Here is a 26,369-nt window from a genome sequence, read left to right on the forward strand (position 1 = left end):
TTCTCTGAAGAAAAACATAAATGCCTGCAGTATATTGATTTTTTTTCAAAGTACTGTACATAAAACCCAGTAACTTTCATATTTTGTTTTCTCGATTGCAAATCACATAAAATAAAGCTCATTCTGTACTAAGTGCATTTCTTACTATCAAACAAGTTACTCTGAAGAAAGGAAAAGAAAAATGTGCAGTATATTGGTTTACGGTATTTTTTGTGAAGTCCATATCTCATCTGATACTGATACATATATATCAGCACACCGTTGCCCTCCAGCTGGTGCATTAATAGTTGACAGAAAATACACTGGCTTACTAACCATCAGTAATAGTGACTCATCAGAACTAACAAAGTAGTGCGAAAATGCAGTTTACCTCAGTGAACTTGACAGTCGTCCAAAGTGACTGGTCCGAATAAACTGATTAAAAACACTTGTCCAATTTTGGTGTTCTTATGCATATTTGTTAATCCTAGTTGTTTAAATGTTTGTAATTACACAAAGTCAAAAATGTTTGCAAACACTTCATATGGCACCATATTTTCAAAAATTCGAGCTATTTTCCCCAGTGTTCAAGGTGTTAAAAAGTTACCTCGTGAACATTGCTATGGCACATTTCTCTTGGCCAACTTGAAAATTTTATTTTTCTGAACGTGTGCCCTTTTCTGAATGTAATCACCTATTCAGATTGAATACAGCCATGTTCGTATCCTGTTTTATATACGTTTTGGTCAATTCTGTTGTTTTTTTGCCATAACTTGATGCAAACATTTTAAAAAATGGCACCCGACAACATTGATTGTAAAATTATATCCTAAAAAATGGTTTTATAAAAGTCGATCCCCGTAAAAGACCCATGTCCCCTATCTGCATGTTGCCAATTAAGCACTTAGTGGTTCTTTGATATGATAGAAACAGTTGATTGCATAGTGTATTAAACAAAACCAAGTAGAAAGTCAAAAGCTCTGGAAAATATTCAAATCACAGAAGCCGCTCTGAAACAACACATACTACGATTTTCTTGTCAAGTAGGGCATGTGGGGGGTTGGTGCGCCAAAAGGATTCATAGTTATCTGATCCAATACATAGGGGGTAGATAAATAGAGATGGGTCTAACTGCAACCCAGAATGGACATCTCTTGGTCAAGCTGATCATTGCAACTGCAAAAAAATCATGCAAAGGTTTATGCAAATGCTACAGAGCAAGTGTTCAGCTCGTTGATACTGTTTTGGAAACTGTCCCCAGGATTGATGTAAACAGCACCTTGTGGCCAATATTCATCACTTTCTACGAGGATATGGAACATTCGCATATACAAATGTGTCAGAGACAGTCTTCATGGACACATATTTTTTGAATAACCGACGGTAATTGCAACTCAAAATCATAATCATTTTGAACATAAGGTTAGGTTGCATTAGATTTCAAATCAATTACATCGTATCTAATGAAATATAGCAGTTAATAGTGCACTTCGCGTGTTACTGAAACTTGATAGAAACGCTCGTTCCTTGTCAACAGAGGGCGCTTTTGATTTCGATCCACATCATACAATGTTAAAATCTATTCAAACTAGTAATGTGCCAAGTTTCATTATTATAACCCAAAGTTTACAATCTTACAAAAATCCTCGGTAAGCCGCCTGATAAATTTATCGTTCCAATATACAATTAGAATCTTTCAAGCTGCACAACTCAATTGGCCAGGGCGTTGTATCAGCGATTTTACAACATTAATACAGCAGGACTGGATGTAATCTTGTTTACATTTAATCAGCTACATGCTCTCAGCTACACGCCACACCACGGCCACACCACACATGTCAGAGAGAGAAACATATAAAATCTCCAAACTTTGTAATTTCAATGCCATGTGTTTCTTCTTTATTCCCGATGAATTACAATGTAGCTAGTGTTTGACTACTTAGAATACTTAGTTAACTATTCATAAAACGTCAATTATTATATGTTAGCAATAACTCAATAAAATATCTCCTGACAGTCACATCATTATAATGGACACACAACCCTAACAAGTGACCGTGACAGTCCATTACTTGGGTTCATACGAGTTCATCGTAAGGATTGTGTTTCCATTGTAATATTGTGACTGTCAGAAAATAATCATATAATTATGACCGATGGAAAATGGCCAGGAGCTCAAAGTCATCAATGATTCAATTCATTCGATCGCTAAAGTTGCAATGCATCTTCTTCACTGAAATATACGCATATAGGCATGGGTGTGTTTGCTAGTCTATCGTGACCCTTAAAAAAGTAAGTTGTTTAACTACACAGAATACTTGGTTAACTATCCATAAAACTTCAGTTATAAAGTTTTAGCAATTACTCAATAAAATATTTCCTGACAGTCACATCATAATAATGGAAACACAACTCTAACAAATGACCATGACAGGTCATTATTAGGGTTCATACTAGATTGTTAGGGTTGTGTTTCCATTATAATACTGTGACTATCAGGAAATAATCATATTATCATGACCGGTGGAAAATAGCGAGGAACTCAATGTCATCAATGATTATATCCATTTAACCGCTAAAGTTTAATGCATATTCTTAACTGAAATATACGCATAAAGGCATGGGTGTGTTCTCAAGTCTATTTTGACCCTTTGAGGTTTTTGACTTCATAGAGTACTTAGTTAACTATCCATAAAACGTCAATTATTAAATGTTAGCAATTACTCAATACAATATTTCCTGACAGTCTCATCATTATAATGGAAACACAACCTTAACAAGTGACCGTGACAGTTCATTACTAGGGTTCATACTAGTTCATTTCAGGGTTGTGTTTCCATTATAATATTGTGACTGTCAGTAAATAATCATATGATTATGACTGGTTGAAAATAGCCAGGAACCCAAAGTCATCAATGATTCAATTCGTTTGACCGTTAAAGTTACAAAGTAGCTTCCTAACTGAAATGCACGCATATAGGCATGGGTGTGTTCGCTAGTCTATTTTGACCCTTCAAAAAAGTGAATTGTTTGACTACATAGAATACTTAGTTAACTATCCATAAAACGTCAATTATTAAATGTTAGCAATTACTCAATAAAATATTTCCTGACAGTCACATCATTATAATGGAAACACAACCCTAACAAGTGACCGTGACAGTTCATTACAAGGGTTATACTAGTTCATTGTTAGGGTTGAGTTTCCATTATAATATTGTGACTGTCAGGAAATAATCATATAATTATGACCGTTGGAAAATAGCCAGGAACTCAAAGTCATCAATGATTCAATTCAATTGACCGCTAAAGTTACAATGTAGCTTCTCAACTGAAATATACGCATATAGGCATGGGTTTGTTCGCTGACCCTTCAAAAAGTGAGAATTCCTCATTTGCAGACCTACAACTTCACATGCCTTGTTTGATCATGTCTGCGGCTTTTTCAGCGATCATGATGGTAGGTGCGTTTGTATTACCGGAAGTGAGATGAGGCATTACAGAGGCGTCAACCACACGAACGTTGTCCAGCCCTCGCACTCTGAAACAAACGATAAGAATGAAGGGCACAAATTAATTATTAAATATGTAACCAATTTCCGTTACCATACAATTTATTTAATCACTATTCTTTCAAATTTGATACAATGTTTAATAAAGATCACGATTCAACGATCTATCGATTGAGACATTAATCAGCTACCGGAACAGTTCTGTAGGGCAATTTTTACTTCATATACATGGATGTGCAATATGTTAGAACAACATTGAAGCATACTGGAAGAGATACATTACCTCAGGGCTGGGTCAACCACCGCCGTTGGGTCGTCCTTTGCTCCCATCTTACAAGTTCCCACCGGATGATAAATGGTGAGAGTCACGTGACGTATGACGTATTCCCAGTATTCATCCGAGTCCATTTCATGGGGACAGTTTTGGAAGCGAAAGAAGGCCGGTGTAATCCTATACGAGTAGAATGTTATTGTAAGGGATTCTTTCCTTCGAAATTGAGACTTGTCTTTATTACTTTTAAACCCTCTGTTTAAGAAGATTTGTCTGTTGCTGTACGTTTGCTTCTTCTCTCGAAAATTTCAACTTTATCTGTGCTGCAGTCTTACATAATCAAATTGCATGAGTTAATATTATATTATGTGAACAGATGAGGGCAATATGACTATCTTTCTTTGTTATCAAAAAGCGTTTTCTTACCCAAACTTCTTCATAGCGTCAGAATTTGTCAACTTCTGGACAACACGTGCACCCTCAAGAACAAAAGGAAAATACAAAGTTTACTTTAATTCCCCTTTTTAAAAAATTGCCAAATACAATAACCGAAGTTGTCATGTAATATTTGGAAAAAGGCAAAATAATATCAACCCTTATCATTGTTTTCACATCATCCGGGTTTTCCAGGTAGTGAGGATCTATGATTGGATAATCCACGGGATCACGGCTGCGCAGTCTCAGGTTACCGACACTTTTTGGATGAAGCAGTCCCACTAAGAAAAGACACCCTTCTCTGGCTTCTATTTCAGCATAGCTGAGGTGTTCAAGGGTTTCACTAAATCTAATAACAAGCGATAACAAAGAAGTATGTCAAGGGGGAGTGCAATATACAGTTTTATGGCATCTATGATGGTGTTTAATCTTAGTGATTGTGGTAAAGAGTATTCAAAATTCAACATGTAATGCGAACCTGTACAATAAAAAATTACAGTCAAGTTAAGTGCGGAACTCTGTGTATATGGTTAGCTATTATTTTCCGCTGTCAGGCAAAAAGCTTGCTAATATTTAGTCCTGACCCCCTCCTCTGTACATATCATCTATAAACTTTCAAAAGATTCTGAAAAAAACAAATACATGTGATAATGTTTTAAGCAATGATCATAGTCAAGAAATACTCACTCGTCGGCGAAGTTACATGCTCTCTTTTCATAAGGCGTGAAGAAATAATAATGAGGGAGGCACAAGATCTGGATATCTGGCCATGGAAGTCCTTCCTGTGTTTGAATTTATTCAGTAAGAAAATACGGTTCATTTTGAGTAGCCATTCGAGATTCTAGTAACTTATAGTCCCACTAACAACAATCACACGAATATAAGAATATTTTGCTGACATAATACATATCACTAATAAAAACAATGTACCTACGAATTTCTGCCGAAATGGACCTCATGAAAGCTAATCAGTATACATATTGACTGGCCATGAGGGCAACAGCATACGTCTGTACCCCGAGGGACTGTGAGTCACCCCCAAAAACAGACTATTTCCCGAGGCCGTAGGCCGAGGGAAACAGTCTGTTTTTTGGGGTGACTCACAGGCCCGAGGGGTTAAAGACGTATGCTGTTGCCCTCATGGCCAGTCAATATGTGTTTTGTAACACATCTCATCCGTAGCCATGAATAAGAACGTACTATACACAAAACTTGTCTCATGTAGACCTATGATGTAATATGATGGAGTGGTTCAGTAAGAAAACGTTTTTCCTAACAGGATCGCAATACTTCTGCAAAACTTTCAATGCACCTTTGATTATAGTTTTCGTCCGTTTCGAGTCCTTGTTGGAAACCAAAGCATTCAATTCTTCTTCAGAAAGTAGGATAAACCAAAAAAATTCTCGACTATCGTTTCGATTGGCCGCAGACGACATCTTTGTTTACATTCCGGTCCGCGCAGGCGTCAATGTCGTTTTTGACGTCAGCGGGCATCATTTTTCGGAACTGATGCCTGGCAGGCAACAGTTCCAACAAATGATGCCTGATGACGTCGTTTACGTGGATCAGCACAAAAAGAATGCATCCCACGTGACTATCAATTGGCGAATTAGAATACAGACTGCGGATGAGGTGTGTTACAAAATACAATGTAAGCACTAGTGCTGATGTCAGCCATAGAGCATTTTGTGCCATTTTGCCAAAGCCTTCATTATCATTGTATGTCAAACTCACAGAGTCTCTCTAACACCGGCGAGAATGACATTATTGAAACATATAATTATGCTCTCCGGCACTTCTCCCCTTATCATGTACTACATCATAAATTTTTTCATCGGATACCTATACCAGTACCAACAGTTCTCATTGGTTTCATGCCTGTTCGTTCGGGAAACGAAAATTTAGATCCCGCAAAGCCGGCGTCTATAGGCTTCCGTTTGTAAAGCTGATATACAGTATTATATAAACAATATCCTGGTACTTTAAACGATCCAAGGATCGTTCAATTCAAGGCGAAGGGTTTTGGTGCATCATTGTATTTGCTATATTGTTAGATGTTATGTAAATTGATATTGATTCGGAAAACTAAATCTAGCTGACGCTAAAATGGATCACTCTCCATTAAATAAACTTTCAGACATTCGACATTCACTTAATACTACCTTAATTATAATGAAAAATGTTTCCATATACTTCACATTGCAAGAGCACATATTATGTCCATTTCAATATTTCGATTCAATAACTGAGCTGAAACAAAATCGAGCGACCAGCGGTTCAACGTCTCGTCCCTTATTTGTTCCTGTTTGTTCTGCAAACAAATGAAAGTATTGCAAGGCGACAAGAAGTTAAAGATCACTAAGCAAGTAAGCTTAAAATGTTATGCCCTATCAGCAGGTTACGGCGACCTTTTGGAGATTTTTGCTCCGTACCACTACACATGAATAGCAATTAATTGGCTTAGTTTTGTCACGGGTCATCCCTGTTACAGACATTATGACAACCAACATTAAAAATGTATCACTCAAAGTTAAGAAAAGGTCGTTCTATCATAGATTAATTTCAAAGGGATTACATAGTACAAAATATACACTTCATGCTTATTTAAAGCCTTACCTCTGTCTTGAGAAATCCATCTAGATCAAATCCATTTGTACTTGCAGCATCCTGTGTATACATGACCAACATTAGTGAAATAATTAACTTATTCTGGCTTGTTATTTGACGATTATAGTTTTTTCTCGTGCACTTTTACACTAGCTTAAAGGTTACATAATTCCTGAAATTTGGTTTCTCTCGATTTACTTACACATAGTGAGTTGCCTTTGATTTATAAAAAAGCCAATAGGCGAATACTACAAGGTTAAAGAGACACCATCAACTGGTTTATGTGACAGAAAATACTGATGCATACCTATGACAGTGTGTAAGGAAGGATGACAAGAGACTGAGCATATTATACAGAAACAAAACTAACAACTATTCAAAGTACGTGATAAAAAAAGGATAGAAAAATTACACAGAGGGAAGCAAAAAGCAAGTTTGTAGCCCTGTCATCGCCGTTTGTTCAATACATGCCTTAGATATCTGTGTTACTGATGATATTAATCGCCATTCAGGAATATTTCATATTTTCTACACCTTTACTTGTTCAGCTACAAAGCTTTATTAGATGGATGCGTTTTAAAACAGCTATTCGCAGAGGCCACGTTGTTGCTTAATACCTCCGTACCATACTGGAAATGATCATAATTAAGTTCATTTTGTAGAAATTCATTTTGCACTTCACATTGGTACATCTGAAAGGAGAGTTAGCTTTCCTTTTACTAAATGACGAATCATATCCTCAATCAAGACAGCTCTCCTACAGTAATATCGACTGCGTCCCCTTCCTAATTGTCTCTTTTCTCTTGGGATTTAGTTAATTGCATTCTATATTTTCTATCGTTTCTTTTGATCAGTCGTTAGCGCGCTTGTTTTTATGCCTAGTTAATTCAGTCTTTCCGACGATTCCTCACAAAATGACGATTGATTCCATTATTATCCTGCTCAGAGAAAATTTAATTATAATTTTAATGTATGTATGTATGTATGTATGTATGTATGTATGTATGTATGTATGTATGTATGTATGTATGTATGTATGTATGTGTGTGTGTGTGTATGTATGTATGTATGCCCGTATGTATGAATAAATGCATACATACATACATACATACATACATACATACATACATACATACATACATACATACATACATACATACATACATACATACATACATACATACATACATACATAGATACATACATAGATACATACATACATACATACATACATCCATCCATCCATCCATCCATCCATCCATCCATCCATCCATCCATCCATACATACATACATACATACATACATACATACATACATACATCACTATGGGTACATGCAGACATAACTGTATATGTGAATGTCAGGTATTCAGAATGTTAAATACACTGTCTTAAATTAATCTGCTGCTCAGACTATTTTTATAATGATGTATGTAACAGTACGCGTTTCTATTCTCTCTGGGCCTTATAGGATGATTAATATGGTTACCTCTTTGTCATTACGAGTTTCCAAAAAAAACAAAATCATGGCCGTACCTTAGGAAGGCCTCCGCCACTAGCATTGCATCTCATTATCGTCATGATATGATCCTGTAACAAGATATAGGTGATAATCCTTAGCTAAGTGGGTAATCGAAGAGGTGATATCTTGATTATTCTAATCGTCGATTATTATCCAGCATTGAATGTGATTGTAAAGTGATTCCTTTAAACTGTCGTGTTTTCATAGACGCTATAAACTCGGACTTCTTTAAATTTGTTTTATTGGCCACACTACCTGCAGGTTTTCTCCGACTGGAAGATCACATATCATTGGTATTTTCAGCGCTTCAAGGTGATCCCTTGGTCCTATCCCTGATAACATCAGAATCTGTAATAAAGATTTAAGAGTTATTAATGTATGGGGAAAGTAAAAGTTTTTTGTTTTACAAAGTAGATCAAAGGATAAATCAAAACACGTAAAATAATATTTAATAGATTACACACTCAAAACAAACTGGAAATGTAAACGAAGCTTGTTCTGTAATCTGTTCCTCCCCGGAAGAAATAAATCCATCCCTCCTCAGTGAATTTTGAGATTTCTTTCGTTTTCACTCACCTTATCTTCGAAATGGTAAGAATTCACGATGAGGATCAAATTTTATTCGGATTCGTTTAAATCACAATGACTTTTAAAGTAACTGTATTTTTGTCCGATGCCATAGAGTAAATCTTTCTTTTGCTGAAGTGAGTTAGTCTACTGTACCTGAGGTGATCCGATAGCGCCGCCTGACAAAATGACTTCCTTGTCCACGTTGACTTTGACCTTCTTGCCATTTTTCAGAAGTTCAACGGACTTTGCTTTTTTGTCCTCGAACACAATCTGCGAAGGCGAGAAGACAAACATAATCGGTGAAAAGTTTTAGATTATCCATGCAGTGGACTTAGTCAGGGCCTTTATGATGATTATGAGAAACTTGACTACCCACAACACACGTAAACAAAATATACGCAGTTCCCTTGCTGTTGTTTATTTTGATTCATGGACTCAGTATGCTCCAATGCCTCGTACAAGACAAGTCTATCGAAATTAGTCCGCAAATCAGTGTTGTCTGCTGGCAGGTTGCTTACTTGAGTTACGAGAGCATCAGTCCAGATTTTCAAATTTGATCTCCCTCTGGCGTCAGGATTGAGAAAAGCAACAGCAGTACTACAGCGTCGTCCGTCCTTAATTGTCGCTTGGCAGTGTCCAAAACCGATCTACATGATATAAAGGCAATAAAAATTGACGTAACACCTGTTATAGAAACAATATTATAGTGTCGCCAGTCTTTGCCAATATTTTCTCCAGTTTTATTTCGTCATATCGATTTCGAGAATCTCAAAGTCACGTAATATATCATCACTTGGTGTAAAGAGGAATTAGATAGTACAGTAAAATGAAATGAGAGAGAGAGACAGATGCGCATTTCAGGATTCTCTGTGTCCTTTACCTCTGATGAAAAGATAATAAAGCAAAGTAGCTCCATAATTTTATGTCCCGAATAGACGGAAATATGTAATATTGAAAATTATTCTTTACATGCACCTGCCTACTCCCTTACCGGATCAACACAGTTGTTGACATCTTGTATCTTGAATCCTATTTCCTCGGCTGAAAAGGATGCAGAAAAAGACGATATTCGTCAACCCGTCTCATATATATATACACAAAAGGGGATTCCGATATGCAGAAATTGATAGGTCGACGAACATGATTATAAATGTACTAATTAGATGTAGATATCTAAATGTTCACTATAGTAAGGTATTTTTGTCAAATTGAACAAAACTGAGAAATATTGGGTCCATATTTTGCTGCAGTCCATGTAACATCTCAGAAGACACATGTTGGTATTTATTGACCACAAATGGCACTCTCATAAATGGACTGATTTATACCATCGCACAAATGTCGCCAATTTTTCGTTAGGTGTGACGTCACTGATAAGCGGTTACTATTGTGCCCTTCTTAAGACCCATTCATCATTATCTTACGCATTTCCACACGAAACATACCAAGTCAGTATACAATTACTGCACCGTAAAAATAAAATTTATGAGGCAAGGCTGAAATCTCCCATATTTTCATTATGTATCATACATCTGCGACGCCATCAACGAATCGCCTCAATTAAGCATTACTATAGATCTACATATTCTGTGTATTACCTGCTTCGAGTATGACATCGTGGTATTTGCTGATGGGCGAGTGGTCAGACACTGTAAGCAACCCTCCTTTGGCATGATAATCATTTTCTACGCTCTTCTCGCTGTAAATTTATCAAAAGTTAACATCAATGAAGTTTGCCTTGATTACTCCTCACTTGAAGGAAAAGAAAAGCAGCTATTACTGAAACAACAGCAGTCGAAAAGGGCGCAATATGATTAACCCCGGGAATACATATTCAATGTAAGAGTTGGGAAGAAAGTTACCATCATCAAGTTTCCTTTTTCTACTGATCTTAATATAGGTTTCATACACTTTCCAAACTTTGTCGTGTTTTAAAAAAATCACTTTCTTTGTCTTCATTATTGATGCCGTCACTGCTTCCTTTGTTCTGTTGATACTCACCACGTGTTGTTTTCTGATTTCAGAAAATATGGCAACACTTTGTCATAGCTCCATCCTTCAGCTCCAAGTCGTTCCCAGGAATCGAAATCCTCTTTGGCACCTCTTACATACTGCATAGCATTAATGCTGCTTGATCCTCCCAGAACCTTAAAGAGAAATTTATTCGTCGTGGTAAGTTATAAAAAAAATTATTGCGATACAGATGTAAATCCTATAGCTTTAGAAGAGGGATTTTGTCCGTCCTTCAGCTCCAAGTCGTTCCCAGGAATCAAAATCCTCTTTGGCACCTCTTATATACTGCATAGTAAATCCTATAGCTTTAGAAGAGGGATTTTGTTTGCAAACGACTTTCTTAGACGCCTTGGAAAAATCATACAAATAATCAACAAATAAATCGTAAATATCTGAGAATTTTTCAGGCAGTCCCTAATGATAGATGACGGATGTGGGGTCAGGATTAAACTTATGAAATATGTTATTCAGCGATCAAAATTAAAGAAAGTTATTGTCCACATCGATGTTAAGTAAACATAATTTGAGCTGAAATCTCCTTGCAGTTGTCAAGCGTTTTGAAAGTAAGACAGTTACTAAGACTCAAGATTTAATACGGTTGGTCAAACATTCCTTTTAAATCTGGTTATTTCCGTCATCAAAGTCTCCTGTAAACTTGTCCGTCGAGAAAATTTGTGTTTGCATTAATTATTAAGTGTTCCGATTACAAACCATTACATAATCTACATTTGCATTTGTACACACCTTCAGAAATCGAGGAAATTTTCTCAATGTGTGGTTGGGCACTTTTGGACTGTCTCTTGTTTGTTGTGACAAGTTCACTGAGAAGTGACTCTTCTGTCGTTTTTATATCAACAATACAGAAATAAATGTGAATTTTTCTTGTTATTCGAAAAGTGTTTATCTGGTTTCAATTTCATACTAGAGGTGTTCACTGAGCACAGCCTCAGAGGTTTAGAGATTATAGCCCAAGCATGTCGTAGAGGGTTGAATTTTAAGGACAAGCCTTGAGCGGGAACTGTGGTTGTAGTTCGTTACTGCTTGTTATTAGTTGGTTCTGTCTATTTCTAGCTCGTTATTGCTTACTCTATGAGCACTGTTGCAGAGGTTTTTAGTAATACCATACGTCAAAGAGGGCGTGATTTCCAGGATTGGTGGGAACTGCGTCTTTAGTTTATGGTCAGATAATTTTTTTTTGCTCCTTATGGCTCGTTATTGGCCCGTTCTGTCTAGTTCTAGGTCATTATTGCTCGTTACTACCCGTTTCTGGTCGTTACTGGTCGTTATGGTTACTTACTGGATTTACAAACACGCAAATTTTCACTCATGCAAATTAATGTTACGTACTCTCACTTGTGATCAGTCCAACAAGTGTTCATATTGGACATGCAGAATGTTCTCTGAATGCTAGAACATGATTTAAAACAGATCGCTCGAGTGGCAAGTAATGCAACTACGTGGTTAGTAACATTCCACACGATAAATCAGAAAAAATTATTGACTCATCAAAATATCAATCTCAGATAAATGCCAACACATGTAATGGTTCATAAACTACTTCAAATTTTTCACTTCGAGTCTATTGTTGGGCAGAAAATCGTTCACTTTCGTAGTAATTCAGGCCAACGTCTTAATCTTATTTCGGGTTATTAGGGCAGCGTGTCTAATTGAACGTCTGCCTTTAGATGCAGACTCAGTCGTGACCTGGTTTCAAGGGTCGGAAACACTAGCGGCGACATTACAAGTAGTGTTGGGGCCGATACAAGTAATTTCAAGGGAGTACGATATGTTATTTGTATGCCCGGCTTTGGTTTTCACGCTGGCTGAGCAAACTAGTACGTCTTTTCCGAACCGTTATTCCTGTAACCACTGCAAACGTCCAGTTGATGCGACATTTGTCATCGTTGTTTATTAGCTCCTCGTTTGATCACGTTAACCGTTTTACCCTTGGGGCTATGGCGTTCGGCGACCATCTATGCCAGAAATGCTCGTGCAATTTGGCAAGATATTTGACAAGTTTCTCAAGTTTCGTCTGTTTGCTGGTTATGTAACAGCTGCTCGCCCTTGTCGCGCCACTGCACTGTAAAAATAGCGGACGCTAGACGCGTCTATACGCGTTCAAAATGTACATGTCGGTGTTCAAATGTGTACGGCTAGTGTTCATATTGTTAACACTAGTGTTCATAATATTAATAATGATGTTCTAAACCTGAACACTATGTGTTAACAACGATCTCCTTCAAGTGTTCAAAAACTCAGCATCACAGATATTTTACAATACTGTGAAACAATTAACAGTCTTTTGTGTTTTTTACTTTACAATGGCTATATTACATTTACTATTGCTTCACTGTCCGTAACGTACACGGATTTTGGTGTAACGAATTTCACACTAAGTGAAAATATTTCCGGCCTACAATTGCTGAAAGCATTTTTTTCTAAAAAAGGAAGTATACAAAATAATTTTACACGTTTATTACGGGTTGAAAGTTTAAAGATTAGAAAAGAAAATCAGAAAACCACCATGAATGTTTTAATTTTAACATCGGCGTGCAAGAGGCGTTCTACTTCTAAACACTTGGTGTTCAATTTTGGTGCCTTTTCCTATCCCATGATGCATCAAAACGGAAGTTGCGACATTTTTCTTGTAAGCGCACCCTGAAGTCGTGATCGTGTAGTCTGGTTCCCTGACCCATTTCCCCGGTAGAGGGCGTGGGGAAATATAGGGTCAGGTACCGGGTAGCCATCTTGAACAGAATTTTGTTCAAGATGGCGGAGGTTAGTCACCTGACAGAACATGCTACAACAAATATGGCTGCTTCCATGAAAACGCCGGTCAAAATTCGACTGGATCAGAATTATGTTCGAACACTGGTATCCGAACCAAAAACACTGGCACACGAGACGGGAAACATAAACTGAATGATTAATCCAGAAGTACGGGGAAATAGAGGTGATTGAAGGCTGGCTGTGATATCGCAGCAGTACTTGTGGCGTGTATCGAACGCGCTGGGGTCATTGAGGTCATCGCCGACTGTGGCGTGACCCCAATGACCAGAGCACGTTCGATACACGCCACAAGTACTGCTGCGATATCACAGCTAATTGAAAGCAAACTTTGTTTGAACTGTGAACGACGATTGATTTCGATGGATAGAATGGTGTCCGAATTTCGTGAAAAATGCCAGGCATCATGTCGACGTTCTAAAAGTATCAAGAGGTGTGCTAAATCACAGTGGCTAAATCATGGAGGTAGAAAGTCTTTCTTTCGACCTCCACGGCTTTGTGGTACAAACAAGAAGTTGGTGTCAAGTGAGCCTGAAAGTGCGAAACCCAAGAAAGATGAGAAAAAGTTACAAGTGTTACTTTCACCCAATCACAGCTTGTTTTATTTTAACCCAATAGCGTCCATGTTTACATTAGCCGGTACCTGACCCTATATTTCCCCACGCCCTCTACCGGGGAAATGGGTCAGGGAACCAGACTAGTGATCGTGCGGAAGCAAGACCAGAAAGGGTAAGTTTCCTCTCCAAAATAGTAAAAGGTATTAGATTTTTGAAGCATCTATATTATCGTCCTTTGAAATTAATTGTATTGTACCTTGGAATAGCTTAACTATGAAGAAACCTTTAATTCTGTCAGTAGCTGCTATACCAACAACTAGCTGTGACTACGCAGTGGTACTTTTGGCCATAGCCTATCGATCGATCTCACTCGGGTCAAGGGTCATCGGAACACAACTGTAGAGATTACCCTTGACGTGAGCGCGATCGATACGCCTTGCATAGTACCGCTGCGTAATCACAGCTAACACATGTCTTTTAGTAAACGCAATAGCATGTAAAACATCAGTTAAACATCGTGAAGTATACAATGTATTGTTTCACCATATGAGAGTTTGGCTTTTTTATTTTAATCAGTTGATGACAATTAGAAGCAGCAAATATTTTGTAACAGTATTGAAGAGAGGCACTGTATATGAAAGTCTCCCCTTTTCCTTAACCTAATAAGCCCCTTGTCTTTCATTTAAAGTTTCATCTCGCCATATTACCTATTGTTGCATTTTTTTCAGGATGTAAAAAGTTGGATTTAACTGAAAATCGAAGAGTTGTTATAGAAGCTGATGGTACAGATAACGAAGAAGATGAGTCTACAGGTAGCTGTCTGGAAACAAGCTTGAGAACCTCAGTTCATCTCTAATGTAGATTTAAACTTGCAAGGGTCAGTAACTGAATTTTGATAAATTTCTGTATTTGTGTTCTGAATTAATCTAAGCTTTGGTAGCATGCTATGATCAACTAAATGTTGCCGGAGAATAGGTTTTCACAGACGTGTAGTCTCCCTTATTTAAATTAAAGCTGAAAGCGACAGACCATTCAGAGTAAAAATGTCCACTCTGAATTACTGATTTTTCTGAAATTTTCACTCTGAATTTTCTGTCACTTTCTGCTTCAATTTTTCATCCCCCTTGCATCTGATGAAGGAGACTTCACGTCTTTGAAAGCTTATGCCCTTGTAATATTTAGTTGATCACAGCCTGCTACCAAACCGTAGATTATTTTGTAGTGTACCTCAACACGTCTCTTGTACTTAGCAACTGGTTTTTAGCTTTGCTGTCAGCTAAATAGGTGGATGTGTAGCATTGTCCTCAAATTTGTACATCCAAAGGTTTTTCTTCAAAACAGCCTGTACGAATCCTTTAATATTTGGATAACAGGTCCCAAGGGATTACCCTAATCAGATATGCTCAAATTATGATGAAATATGCAAATTTATATTTTTGAGGTTAAGTTTGCTATTTTTTGGCAAAACTCTTCTTCTCTTTTACTGCCGTCTTCAATATTTGCTGAACATGTCCCTAAAAATAACCTTAGCCAAATTTGTGCTAGTTGTGATGAAATATTCAAATTTTTATATTTCATGGCAATTTTTGTCATTTTTGGTCAAAAAATCTTTAAAAAATCTTTTTCAAAACTGCTAATCGAACAGCTTTGCTATTTAGGACATAGATCGCTACTGATAGTCTTTTCAGATTATTCAAATTATGCAGAAATTTGCAACTTTGTGTTTTCAGGACATTAAAGACATTTCAGACATTTTTAAGGTTCCAAGACAAGAAATTTACAATTTTAAACCAACAATTCTCTAGTGTTTAAGAAGCTCAGAACCCCCGTAAATTGTATATTTTCGGAAAGCCTAGATATAGGGGAACATTTTGGTTACCATAGTATCACCATTGTTTACATAACTATCATGTGACAGGTAATTTGCATAACCTTTCAAAAATCGGTTTTCCTTATATTTTGTTTCAATGCTTTGAGATATGTGGCTGAAATTTGTGTGAGTGCAAGCTGTTCTGAGGGTCTTCAAAAATGTGTCTCAGAATTTTTTTAAACCTTCCTCAACAGTTTTTATGCCAGAAAAACTTCCAGAGCAGTGAATTTAAACGTAGTTGATTTCTTTAAAATTGTGCTCCAAAAAAACTAAGCAAGATATAAAAAATCTGAGACACAATTTTAAAGAGCGTTGTGAAAGCTTGCATTCCAGCAAGTTTGAGTCAGATATTTTGAAGTATTGAGATAAAACATAGGGAAAACCGTTTTTTGAAAGGTTATGCAAATTACCGTGTCACGTGATAGTTATGTAAACAATGGAGACTCTGTAGCTACCAAAATGTTTCCCTATATCTAGGCTTTCAGAAAATGTATACTTTACAGGGGTTCTGAGCTTATTAACCGTTAGAGAATTGTTAGATTAAAAAGGTCAAATTTCTTGTCTTGAAACCTTAAGACATTAGGGATTACCAGAATGTGATATATTCAAGTTATGATGAAATATACATTTTTTTCATTTTAAGGGTGATTTTTACCATATTTGGTAAAAAAAATTGTACAAAAATTAATAGCAGGGTACACCAGAATTTGAAAGGTCTTTACGAATATGTTTTAAATTTCTGAGACGTATATTTTTGAAATGTCACCCATTTATTTCAGGGTTTATTTAAAGATATTACAAACAAACAAACTTTTTTGTTTATGAAGGACTTTGTTGGACAAGGAAATAGGTTTTACCCTGCCAAGGACCCAATTTCCCCACTTTCTGCATGTTGTGCTTTACTGTGACACTTTGACAACTTGACATGTTGTGTTTACTTTAGTGTGGACAACTATTTACCATGTGCACCAGAGAAGCCTTGACTAACTTCTTTTTTCTTCAAAATTTACAATTGTCTGTACAAGAGGAAATGTCTTTAAGAAACCATCTTACAAAAATGGAGTATGCATTTCATACATATACGTCTTGTCAACACAATAAGTATGCCAAATTTTGGCTTTTCAGATGATTTTTGTACATTTTAAACAAGTATGGACATGAAACGTTATCCACAATATGGTGATTTTTATTGCTATGTTTTTGATAGGAAGGTGATTTAACACTGTTGGTCTTTTCCTCTGACAAACTTTACATACAAAGTTGCAATGTTTATTTGCCCATTTTACAGTAAATTATTGTATTTTACTCTAGAAATGTTTCGTGTATTTTTAGAATAAAATAATTTTACTGGATATCAATGGTCTTTAATGTTATTTTAAGGCTTGAACACCCCATGAACGCCCAAAATTAAAGGTGTTCAACAGCGCGCATCATGTGTTCTGGCCTTTAACACACTTATCGTTGAACGGCGTCCATGCGTTCAAAAAGTGTTACAGCCCTTTGAACGCGTAAAAGCGTTCAATTATTGAACACATTTCCTGTGCAACGTGTGTTCAGATATGGAACACCATGGTGTTCAATATAATGTCTGATAAACACGTAGCGTTCAAAACCTGCACACGTGTGTTCAAGAATTGAACGTTGGTTGAACACGTAGTGTTAAATTTCTGAACGTGTAGAGGCGTTCAAAAAGTGTTACAAAAAGGCGTTTAATTGGCGTTCTATCCTTGAACACTTAACTTTACAGTGTGGGCTGAGCAATTGGGACAAACAAGCGGTTGAATCTTTGCATGAAGTACAACTCATACAGTTCCTATGGTTTACTGCCAACACACTTGTAGTCGGGTCGGAAGGTAGGGTTCCATGCACCCCATGGGTGTATTTTTTAACCTACATTTTTGTAATCCTTAGGGTCTATATTTAATGATTTTGATGTTCCCAAAATCAAATCGTGTCCTATGGGGTCCATTTGGCGCCATCTTTGCCGCCATCTTGGCCGCCATCTTGGATTTCAACGATGGGGTAGGGGTCACGTATCTACCGCTCGACGGAAACAGAAGCAATAAAATACTATAAACGTTTCATTTTTAGAAAGCCAAGATCATAGCCTTTTCATTGATATATAACTTAATAGGGATTAATTAATATTCGAACGTAAATTAGACTTTATATCGGTCATTGGCCGTAAATCGTAAAATTTGCGAAATTTCACACCCAATAATTAAGTTCCGTTCCTCCAAACAATTTTTCATAAGGTATTTATCATTTTTGGAAGAACTCAGTGCAATAAACAAGAAAAACAAGATTAAAAGTATGTGTCTTGAGATTTAGTGGGTGCATGAGCTTGTTTCTTATTACGCGGTATGCCACATATCCGTGTGTAACATAAGGGGTGGGGGTAATGTTTCCCTTTCTGTTTCGAATCATGAATGATGAAACCATAAAAATGTTACATTTTCTGAAAGTGCTGCATCAGACCTTTCTAAAAATATATAGATTTATGGGGAAAAATTGCATATTTAAAAGTTACAAAGCTTAAACCTTTCGGTTTGTGTCGATTTTAAGTGATTTTTTAAGAACGAAATTACAACATATGGGGTAGGGCTAATGTTTCCTTTCTGCCTCGAATCATGAATTACGAAACCATATAAATGTTATACTGTTTGAAAGCTCTGAAATGGGCCTTTCCAAACATGTATAGTTTAATTGGGAAAAGTCCATATTTTAAAGTTACAAAGCTTATGCCTTTCAGTTTGTGTCAATTTTAAGTGATTTTTAAACAAAATTATAATATAAGGGGTAGGGGTAATGTTTCCCGTTCTGCCTTGAACCATGAATTACAAAACCATATAAATGTTATACTGTTTGAAAGCTCTGAAATGGGCCTTTTCAAAGCATGTATAGTTTTATTGGGAAAAGTCCATATTTTAAAGTTACAAAAGCTTAAACCTTTCAGTTTGTGTCAATTTTAAGTAAATTTTTAAACAAATTATAATATAAGGGGAAGGGCAATGTTTCCCGTTCTGCCTTGAACCATGAATTACAAACCATATAAATGTTATACTGTTTGAAAGCTCTGAAATGGGCCTTTTCAAAATGTATAGTTTTATTGGGAAAGTTGCATATTTGAAAGTTACAAAGCTAAAGCCTTTCAGTTTGTGTCAATTTTTAGTGATTTTTTGAACAATATGCACAAAACAGTTAGTCCGTTGGCCAGGTATCGAAATCATCCCCTCTAAGGCATTTTACCCACTATGATTTTCTGTTAGCTAGTATTCTCAGCTGTCATAATCTGCTTATTTCCCATTTAACTGATGGTGTGTGAGAGTGTAACGACTTGTTTGTGAAGGGCTGTCACGCCCTCGGTAGTAAAATAGGAATGGGTTAGGGGTAACATATTTACCGCTAGTCGGAAACAAAACAAAAAAGTACCATAAACAATACATTCTTAGAAAGCCAAGATATAAGCTTTTTACTTTTTGATAATTATTCGACTTTAGATGGCGCCAATATTCCGTATGTACATGGCGGTCAGCAGCTGAATCATTCACATAACGAACGTTGATATGGCCTGAAACTTCGGTAAATTCATTCAAGCAAACTCTTGTTTGATTAAGTTGATAGTTTTCCTTTCTTTTTTATTTCGAGTATTTGCCATGGCATGACTGAAACGAACCCTTGAAACGAAGGCTGTACGTATCTATATTAGTCCGAGCCTGAGATCTGAGAGCAAACAGATCCGCAGATAAGGGACTGGTCAGTTTCTTCAGCCTGGGGGGGCCGGTGGATTCATGGGGGGGGGGGGTCACCCTGTTTTTGACTTTGGTGATAGGGGGGGTCACCATGTTTTTGAAATGCCCAATAGGGGGGGTCAGTGTGTTTTTGAATTTTGACACCGGCTCATCATTGCCTAAAATGCTAGTGTCAGCCACAAATTTCATCATTCAGTTGTATTTTTCGTCGCGCCCTTCGGGCGCGTAACTTTATTAATCAGTCATATTTTTCAGCACGCCTAACTTTAACATATCAAGCATACATACATCAGAGATATCTGTATGTTCAATATTTTTCAGCGTGCTCTTCAAGCTCAATACTTTAATATATCAGACATTTTTCAGCATGCCCTTCAGGTGCATGACTTTAATATACAAGGCATATATATCAGAGATATCAGGATGTTTCATATTTTTCGGCGCGCCCTTCGGGCGCCATACTTTAATAAATCAGAGATATCTTTATGTTTGCTAAGTGAAAGTGTACCATTATGAATCTGCATTTCATATGAAAAGGATGACAAATTCCTGATACTTTTCTGTTCTCTCTATGAGAATTCAGTATGAGAAAGCAACATGCACAAATATTTCATAATATATATTTGATACAGTGACTTATTTTAGAGATAGAAAAATGACAAGATATCTTTCCTTCTCATTGATGCAATTATTTTCCTTTGTTTCACAGGTTTTCTGTAGAAAGATGCTTTTTATGAACAAAATAACAGTCGAAAAAAGCAGTTTTTGTCATTATTAGCTGTGCTTTTATGGTTTCAATGTTTCCTCTTTGATATTAATGATTGACATCCATTTCTGTACAACAGTTCAGGACATCTGGTTAAGCATAGAAAGTGTGATATATTCACAGCTCATTCAAAATACAGCTCATTCAAAATGTACTGTATTCAGACTTTAAGATTGACACTTTGAAATTCCTATCTTACAACTGACATGTCAACAATGTCATTAAAACATAGAATGACTATATAAAATATAAATATATGTAAAATGTAAAATATAATATATATATATATATATATATATATATATATATATATATATATATATATATTATATATATATATATATATATATATATATATTATATATATATATATATATATATATAATACGTAGATAAAAGTCCGGAGCTGGACCTATAGCTCTAGTTCAACTATTGAGCACTCTGCCAGTCCGATGAAGACATCAATCTACGTCCTGCTCGTATATATATATATGTATATATGTGTATATATATATATATATATATATATATATATATATATATAATATATATATATATATATATATATATTATATATATATATATATATATATATATGTCCACCTTTTGTTTTACCTATGTCGCGCGCCGGGGGGGGGGGTCACCCTGTTTTCGAAATTTGGAATAGGGGGGGTCACCCTGTTTTCAAAATTGGAATAGGGGGGGTCAGCCACTTTTTAACGTCGGCAAAAAATAATCCACGAACACCTCGACAAGACTGTACACTATATTAGTCCGAGCCTGAGCGTGATCTGAGAGCAACCAGATCCGCGATAATGCGAACGATCGCAACCGTAACCAACACACTCATTATGCAGAGCCATGCCCCAAAAAGCCCAACCAAACTTGGCACTAATCATGATCCCAGTCCATTTCGAGCCGGGCTTTAAGGGAAGTGTGGTGGGCTTTGAAAGACCATTTGGTTTGGTTTTTAATGTAGTAGTGGAAGAAAACCCGACCTATCGTCGTTGCTGTGAATGTTTGTGTTGTTTTTAGCCTCTTTTTTGCCTATTTGAAGATTCGTCTTTGCAGCCTTACATCCTGCGTTCTGTGAAGCGAGTGTCTTGGATCGCTCTCTTAAGTTTGTGATGTACAACTGTCTTGAGTCCCGGTGTTTTATTGGGTGTACAGATAAATAGTTAGAGATCAGGATGATAAATTGATTGCCGCAGTGTCTTTCCAGGTGTTGGCACTTTTGAAGGAATTCAACACTCTGTGTTTTGGCCTGGTAAGTATTCTTTAAGGTGTAGCTGTAGGCTACGTGGTACTAAACAGAGGCCACCTAGGTTTCAACACATTCGATACTCTTGGCTTTCGCTTATACCTCGTTGTATGATTAACTGGGATCGGAAATGGGAAAGGCTTTATTAATATCCATCTTTGCTAATATTAATTCTCGTTTGGCTTACAGATGGCCACCTCTACTTGTTTCGGTGAAAATTTGACTTTCAATTGGACAAAACATTGAGTATGACTTTCTTCTGTGTGTTATTTAGGCCTTTGAAAAATATGAAAATTGTGTACATGTTGTTGTCAAATATCTCAAATCTTAGATTGTAAGAGATAGGCTTAGGCTTCCCTGTAATCATACAAATGAGTTAAATGGGAATTTATTGGAGTAGATTACAGTAATCGAAGAGAATGGTTGACACTATAGAAAGACTTATCTCGGATTGCGGGGACCTAACTATAAAAGAACAGCACAGAATACTTGCCGGATGTATTGACTGTTCATGTATAGTACAGGCTAGTACAACATGGAATGTAAAACATACAAATCAAAGAAGTGGCAAATTTTCTCAACTTTTCACAAAGTTTTATATTCCATCATTGCTATCAGGATTAGGATTTTCCCAATCTATAAATAAGCTATTACTTGATTACACCTTGATTCAGCATGACTAACATTTTGCATTTGCCACACAACCAGCCATGCCCGTCCCTGGGATCGCGAACAATGCCTTTAACGAAGCTTTTGAACGCTTTTTGTGAATTGTGTAAGAATGTCCTCTCTGTGGAGTATAATGTGTGAAGCCGTTGTCTACCTCGCTTGACTCTGATGATTATGGTGACTTATTTTTTCTCAGCTGCTGGTGGCTGATCTAGCTCGAAAGTTAGATCAATCTAGTCTCTCTGATTCGATCATGCTGGTGGGAATGGTATCTTCAAGCATTGACCCTAAACGTCCGTTTGTAGGGTCTTTGCTTCAAAGACGTCAGGGTCTAACATTGGTTAAATGTCATCATGATAAGAAACTAATGATAGATTCACTCACAAGGCATTTTAAACATTGAGGTGTCAATGGGAATATAAGCCTTTTTAGTCATTTTCTGAGGTTTGTCTCGCCTTCTTATTGCTTGGTGTAGAGAGTGTTTGTTCGCCTTCTGTTTACTATTTAGTTGCGTAATTTGAATGCGTTCTGTGACATTTGGCTTTTCGGGTTTTAGTTCCAGAATTATTTTGCTATTGAATTTTAGTACCCAGTCGAAAATGTAATCCTCATTGGGAGTATATAGTGTTTGCTGCGTTGTAAAATAATTTCGAAAAATTGGTTGAGATCTCTTGTTTTCTGGTAAAGAAGGTAAAGTGTTGTCGATCCATCTTATCTTATTATGGAGAAGCTATATTGTGGATTAATGGTGATTGGTTTTCAACGATAAAAGATTCTCTCGTGTTCCCGTGTGGTATTAAAAGTAACACTATTAATAGTGAGCTCTGATTTGCCCAGACGGTCATGTGACTGTGCATGTATTTACGATATACTGTAAAGTTGGCCATTCCTATCTCCAAAGTGGGTTTCTTTCACATTGTTTGTATTTTCATCACAAGTTTCAATATACTGATATATATAGCAATAAACAACCCCTATAAGTTGGGTACACCACTCGAGCTCGGTTTTGACCATTTCACTCCATATACACACGACTGAAGTTCGTGCGTATATGTTGTTTACCGATCGAAACCGTGTGGTATCCTTTCAAAGTGGTGCTTTATTGCTTATATATCTCTCGCGATACAATTAAAGAAAGGGAGTGATTGTTGCTGCTGTCATATCAACTTTGCATGACGACTATGACATCAAATTTAGTGTTTGTGGGTTTGGAATATATAATTCTTGACATATTATAGTTGTTAACTTTCTTTCCCTAATTTGAGTTATTGAAATGAGTAAAACGTCTTTTATTAACCACCATTTTAGCTTTCTAGTGCTATTAAATGCCTATAGGGTATTTTTCTATGTTCCTTTTAGCAAGTAAATGTCAGTAAAGTAACACAAACGTTGAGTTTAGGCATTGTCACTGCATAATTTTTGAGTTTATCCCATCAAGCCATATCTTGTTGGAAAAACAACTGCGTTAGTGTTTCAGAGATATGATATTTATGTGGCTTCCTTATTCGCTGCGTTTGGTTGGAGAGGAAACATTACCCATACCCCTATCCCTTAAATTTATATTATAGAGGGATGTACGGCATACCATATATTAGGTAAACAATCGACGCACCCCATAAGTCTCAAGAAGATACAGTCTTTTAATGTTTTTTACTTCTCTATTGCATTAAGTTCTTTCAATGATATATAAATACCTTGTAAAAAATGTTTGGAGGAACATGAACTTAATTAATGGGTTTGAAATTAAGCAAATTTTACAATTTACATTTCATGTCCGACATAAAATCTAATCGATGTTTGAATATCGATTTATCCCCATTTAGTTGTATACCAATGGTAAGGGGATTATCTGGGCTTCTAAGAATGTATTGTTTATGGTACTTTTTTGTTTGTGTTTCCGACTAGCGGTAAATATTGGGCCTAATAGTATGCCTCGACCTCTTTGAGCTTGCAGAACAGTTTTCCGGATGTAGATACTATCGGTGGCCACCAGGACGGCCTCCTTGGGTTCAAACCCCGAAAGCATGGAGTAAAGGCTGATGTGGTCATATGCCAGCATAGACGCCTTAGGTGGAGGTACTGGGGCTGTTCGCCATCATAGCACCATAGGGGATAGGATATGGGACAGGGGCATCTCATTGGTGCTCCAACTAGGCTGCCGCATTTGCGGGTGTCTCTGACCAGGTGGTTGAGCTCTCCTTTGTTGGTCACCAGCAGTAAGGTCAACATTTTTCCACCGACCTTGGGAACTGGTCCGTTTATTTGCCTTGGTGGCGGCGGATTCACAGGCGGTTTCACCCTGTTTTTGACTTCGGTGATGGTGGGGGTCACTATGTTTTTGAAATGCCCCATAGGTCGTTAGTGTGTTTTTGAATTTGGACATGGGCTCATACTTGACTAAAATGCATCGTATCAGCCAAAAATTTTATCATTCAGTTGCATTTTTTCGGCACGCTCTTCGGGCGCGGAACTTTATTATATAAAACATATGTATCAGAGATATGTGTATGTTTAAACTTTTTCAGGGCGCGCCTTTTGGGCATGTTACTTTAAAATATCGGAAATATTTTACAGCAAGCCCTTCAGCCTCATGACTTTCATAAATCAGACATATATATAGGAGCTATCTAGATGTTTAATATTTGTCGGCGTGCCCTTAAGGCATGGTATTTTAATATATCAGAGATATAAGCTTATGTCAGAAATATCTTCATGTCTGCAAACTGAAAGTCTGTTTTGCAAAGTGTACTAATCATTATGAAATCTGCAGTTCACATGTGAAAAGTATGACAAATCCCTGGTACTTTTCGTTTTTCCCAACGAGAATTCAGTGTAAGAAGGCAACATACACTAATATTTAAGAAATAATGTACCCCCTCCCGGCCTATAATGGACGAAAGCAAACTTTGCACGACAAAATATACGAGGCGAAGCCTAGTACATTATGGAGTGCAAAGTTTGCTTGAGTCCATTAAAGGTCGGGAGGGGTACATTATTGCTATTATTTTATGCTTTTGGCAATGCCAGTGAATTTGTAGATGTAGAAAAAAAGGAAAATTTAAACTGAGTTTGAAGCCAGTGAGCGTCGTCCGGCATGATCGGCCCTGACTCTGTATACTGCATGTATGCATTTACACGCACTCCACACTGCAATGCACTGTAAACGCAAGTTTAACACAAAAATTTAATATTTTCCACCATATTTAACACGGCCTCCTAAAAGGGTCTCAATTCCTCGACCTGTGGTTGCTGGTTTCTTGATCTAAATTCATATTAGCCATTAAAAAAATTCTGCTGGTCGTTGCCATCATCGTTCTTGTTCTTGTAAATATAAACCCACCTGATATTTTCCAAAAAGCTGTCATCCATCGCAATAGCTGTATCATGTAGGCTTTGATGGATGGCATTCGTATGCTCTTCATAGAGTAGTCAAACCTAATTCTCTCTATACTTGATGTAGATTTTGTGTCATTTTGTGTTATTATTTATAACCTTCTGCTTTAGCATCGAGCACTGTAATTTCCGTCGAGGATATCTGTATACTTTTTTTTATATTGCAGGCTCCTAATTTTATTGGTTGAGCACTCTTGTCTACCTCGTCGAATGGCCGGTCCGCGAGCTTCTTATCGGCTGAGAGCCCCATCTGGTGGGGCATCTAGGCATCAAGGTCTAATTGCCAGTCCTCAACCCTCCTGTAGACTGGGATCCTCACTTGGTGATGGATCTGCTCTGGGAAAAGCATCAAAGGGAGGTGTCTGGATATGTTTGTTCAGTAAGTGCCAAAGTATATACTCTCCA

General features: G+C 36.9%; 1 protein-coding gene across 2 annotated transcripts in view; it reads right to left on the minus strand.

Annotated features, from left to right (window-relative positions):
• Positions 1-1,848: 1,848 nt before the first annotated feature.
• The window catches only part of LOC139120431 (alcohol dehydrogenase [acceptor]-like), a 31,393-nt gene continuing 6,872 nt past the window's right edge, over positions 1,849-26,369 (minus strand). The window contains exons 3-15 of one of the 2 annotated variants that reach the window (XM_070684835.1): positions 10,898-11,043; positions 10,495-10,595; positions 9,888-9,937; positions 9,415-9,543; positions 9,050-9,166; positions 8,582-8,674; positions 8,341-8,394; positions 6,814-6,864; positions 4,885-4,979; positions 4,357-4,546; positions 4,189-4,241; positions 3,775-3,942; positions 1,849-3,520 (exon numbers count right to left, since the gene is read on the minus strand). In XM_070684835.1, the coding sequence (XP_070540936.1) occupies positions 3,391-3,520; positions 3,775-3,942; positions 4,189-4,241; positions 4,357-4,546; positions 4,885-4,979; positions 6,814-6,864; positions 8,341-8,394; positions 8,582-8,674; positions 9,050-9,166; positions 9,415-9,543; positions 9,888-9,937; positions 10,495-10,595; positions 10,898-11,043 (1,377 nt within the window). In that variant the 3' untranslated portion in view covers positions 1,849-3,390. The remainder of the gene's footprint in view (positions 3,521-3,774; positions 3,943-4,188; positions 4,242-4,356; positions 4,547-4,884; positions 4,980-6,813; positions 6,865-8,340; positions 8,395-8,581; positions 8,675-9,049; positions 9,167-9,414; positions 9,544-9,887; positions 9,938-10,494; positions 10,596-10,897; positions 11,044-26,369) is intronic. The other variant, XM_070684834.1, reaches the window with a different exon arrangement.

This window comes from Ptychodera flava, chromosome 20 (genome assembly GCF_041260155.1).
Source record: "Ptychodera flava strain L36383 chromosome 20, AS_Pfla_20210202, whole genome shotgun sequence".
Taxonomy (NCBI): Eukaryota; Metazoa; Hemichordata; class Enteropneusta; family Ptychoderidae; genus Ptychodera; species Ptychodera flava.